We start from the raw sequence: 3,787 nt of genomic DNA, 5'->3' as shown, positions 1-3,787 counted from the left end.
CTCCAAATGTTTAATACACTTGCAATAAGTATTTGCTTTATGACTGCCGTTTGTTTTGGCTTCTTTATTAGCACAAATGAGCTCGCATTTGCTATTCGTGTAGTTACTTCATAAAGCCAAACATTCTCATAAACATGCCAAGCCAACAGCAAGCCAAGCAGTTGCCGTCACCGACACTGCCAGCCCCGCCCCCTACCGCACCGCAAATGAGCTGGTAGCAAGGTTAGACAACTATGTACATACTTATTTGATTGAATGTAAACAGATCAAAAGATATGCGTACTTGAGCCAGGTTGGGATGAATACAAATTCAAATGCCGCAGCCGAAACGTCGACTAGTCAAGCGCCGCGAAGGAGCGCTCCGTGGCCAAAGATCAGAATGATTCAACAGTAAATAGTAAATGGTAAATTGTTAAAAGTTAATATTTAATAGTAGATTTTATGAAAAGAGCCGATAGTTCCTATGCCACGTCCTTAGTGCTCCATCAAGAATTGAAAAATGATTTATCTACAGGTGAATTTAGAGTCTTGTACCGAAATGAATTCGCTTGAATCAGAATAGAGCGTTGTCCACAATGTTCAATGCAAATAACTGTGCCGGATGCCGATTGCCATAACGTGAGCATCGTCCATACGTGTCATACCATTTGGCGGCCATGTATTCTACGAGAAGCGCATACACTTGGCCTTCTGGGTGTATGTGACGGCGCCATATTCCTCGACAATTTGATCGATAGCTATCTTGTTCAGATTCTCCAGATACAGGCGCGTCTTGCGTGATTGTATTATGTAGCTGATGACGTCGTGCATGTTGCTGAAGAAAAGGAAGCCGGCGGTGCCGCAGCTAAGGTCCAGATAACGGAATCGATTTACGTCGCAAGTGCAGCCATCATAGAGGAAGTAGATGAAATCGTTGTTGTTGTGGAACCGGAATACTACATAATTGCCCCAGGGCGCCATGACAAAGACGCGTTCCGCACAGCGAAATCCGGCGCGCAGCAGCTTACAGATGCTATCGTAGCATCCATTCTCGGAGCCAACAACGGCCATCGTTTCCGGTATACGCAACAAAGCCGGGTAATGATTGGGCTGTGCGCGGAGCACATCATGAGGACCGGTTGACTCGGGACATGGATCCAATGGCTGTATCAGTTTTGGTGGCTCGGGACATGGTGGACACTCTTGGACTATGGCTTGCGGTAGAGCTACAATAGTTGGCTTCTTCTTTTTGCCTTTCCCTTTCCCTTTGCCTTTTCCTTTACCCTTGCCTCTACCCATCCTACACGATTATCGCAAAAACTATATCTAGAACGTGACCTGCAACGATATCGTCCTTCCCATAATGTCCGGCAACAGTACTCAAAAATAAAGTTATAATATCTATTGGGAATAAGTTAGAAATTTGCATTCCAGCTGCTCCCGCTTTTGCTTACCTGGAACTAGAACTTGAACGCAACGAAACTCTGCGAAACTTATTTAATTTGATTTATTTTTTATGACTATTTTTTTTTTTGTAGTTTTAACTGGAGACCAAACCAAATTTTTTCGAGAAAATTTATTTTTCTCCTCTTTTTTTCCGAGATTTAGATTTTGCTTGTACACATGTACAACCAGTTTTGATTCTGAAATAATGAGAACTGCCTTTAAGAAGGCTAACCAGGAAAATAATAAGGTTTCCACCGGCTACTACGATGCCCCGAAAACGACTCCAGATTCCAAAGCCAACTATAATCGAATCTTTTCAGCTTTTGCTTCATAAATCCCAATAGCACAAAAACCTGGCAGGCTTGGAAAATTTAATCAATTTAGTTTCATTTCACGTGGTCAATTTGAATTACCTTTCAGCTCTTCCAATGGAACTTTTCAAATCAACTTCAATTCGATATTATTCAACGCAGCTCGTTAAGCTTGTGCCAACATTCTAATTGATTTAGCCACCTTAGGCAGCCCGATTGTTTACTTTGCGCAGCCGACGCGAGTCGTAAATGGTTGTCGGCGCATCTGACTGCATGTTGAGGTGCAATTTAGTTGCTTGTCAAACTGATAACTCGCACAGTGTGGCAAGCGCATGCAAATGAGCAAATGAGCAAATGACCAAGCACGAAATGCCAATTAATTAAGCTGTTAGCCAAGGAACTGCGTCGGACTCAGCTGCTGGCCGACAAATTCTTGGGAAATCGAACGTGAAGCACGATTGCAAAAGGATCCTCTAGCTGGCGGCAACAGCAACAGCAACAACAACTGGCAACTGACACGCTAGTGACATCAAACACCTCACACACAGCGTCTGTGGGCAAATGCAAAAGTGAATGGCTGCCAAAGCAATTAAAAGCTGCTGGCGTTAAAGACCCTTCCCGCGGACCCAAACAAAAAAACTTCGAAAAAGCATAAAAATAATTAAAATCACTTGCAGCAGGAATGCCTGACTAGAAAGAATGGCAGCTGTGTGATGAACAGTCGCAGATGAAATACTCTAGAGATATTTACTCGAAATTAATCTCGGCTCAAATTGGGCTTTTGTTGTTAAATATATAAAGTTCAAAGTTTTAATTTTTTTTTTAATTTTATTGAGTTATTAAAGGAAGGTCTCACCTATCTTTACTCAACATAGGCCAACAATTGAAAGCTCAAGTGAGTTTCACAAGATTGGGCATGTCCACATGTCAGCTCGTTACATATTTCAAACAGTAATTTTATTAGCCACTGAAAGAGTATACAAATAAGCCGAGAACCTGTTGCATGGGCTCGCTGGTAACTACAATATGAAATATTGAACATGCAAATCTGCGCACAATGGCGAAAAATTATTTATTCAATTACCCATTCGCAATTACCGAACAGCTGCTTGACGCCGCCGCCGCACAGTGGCGCGAAAGCTATTCGTAGGTAACTATGATGCAATGAATGTGGCAAAGAAAATAATTAGTATGAAAATTTCGCTTATATTTTAACTTTATTTTTATTATTAAAATTATTAACATTATCATTATAAAAATTGTCAATATAAAATTATTTGCATATGCATTTTCAACTGCCTTTCGTAATATGTAAAACTTCCTCGACTTGGTTATAGCTTTAACTTATTGCCACGAAATATTGCAGCTACATGGCCCGCTGTTTATTTGGCCTTAACCATATTTCTGTGTCTGACATAACTGCTAAAAATATTGGCTCTCCTTAGAGTTTTAGTGGCAGCCATTTCAGGTTTTCAATTGCCGCCTGCCCACTGTGCAGGGGCAAGTGCCTGGCTGGAAATAAGTTGGAGCAAGCTCAACTGGGCGCCAATCCAAGTCCCAATCCCACATCCAATCGCTGACTAAGCCCGAAAACGTGCCTCTAACTGGGTCTGCAACTCGTCTAGACGAATCGGCATTTGCTAGCGGCGGCTCTAAGCTGCCGGCGTTAATGTTTTTATGACTGTCCGATTTCGTTTTGGTCATTTCTTATGCACAATTTGCAGCATTAATTTGTTGAATCAAATATTGCCGCAGGAGGCGAGTGGCTGTTGGCGAGTAGCGACTGCCTGGCGACAGTTAACCATGGTCAGCTGGTAGCTCGCAGTCGTTTTATGGATAAGCGCATCTTGCTTGCCACCGGAAAAGTCACTGCAACATGCCACATACGAGCTAGGAGTAACTGGCTACTCAGCTTGCCTCACAACCTGCAAATCTAACCACAAGCAGCTCGTATTGCAGCATCGGGCTTACAGCTAGGCAGACATGTGCAAATATTGTCTAAGCAGCCATGTAGATGCCATCATCATACCGCTGCAGCCAGCCATTGGTGT

General features: G+C 42.6%; 1 protein-coding gene across 2 annotated transcripts; it reads right to left on the bottom strand.

Annotated features, from left to right (window-relative positions):
• Positions 1-523: 523 nt before the first annotated feature.
• LOC111602818 lies at positions 524-1,601 on the bottom strand. 2 transcript variants are annotated; one of them, XM_023320122.2, is made up of 2 exons: positions 1,434-1,601; positions 524-1,317 (listed from the first exon to the last, which is right to left on the bottom strand). In XM_023320122.2, exon 2 carries the CDS (start codon positions 1,276-1,278, stop codon positions 664-666), a length of 615 nt encoding a protein of 204 aa, XP_023175890.1. In that variant the 5' UTR covers positions 1,279-1,317; positions 1,434-1,601; the 3' UTR covers positions 524-663. The 2 variants fall into 2 exon arrangements, with proteins under 2 accessions (XP_023175890.1, XP_023175889.1); XM_023320121.2 differs by having other exon boundaries at positions 524-1,380; positions 1,434-1,593.
• Positions 1,602-3,787: the final 2,186 nt, after the last annotated feature.

This window comes from Drosophila hydei, unplaced genomic scaffold (genome assembly GCF_003285905.1).
Source record: "Drosophila hydei strain 15085-1641.00,03,60 unplaced genomic scaffold, DhydRS2 tig00000232-arrow-arrow-pilon, whole genome shotgun sequence".
NCBI classification, from domain to species: Eukaryota; Metazoa; Arthropoda; class Insecta; order Diptera; family Drosophilidae; genus Drosophila; species Drosophila hydei.
The sequence above is the reverse complement of the archived record's forward strand: the minus strand, read 5'-3'. Positions and strand labels throughout refer to the sequence as shown.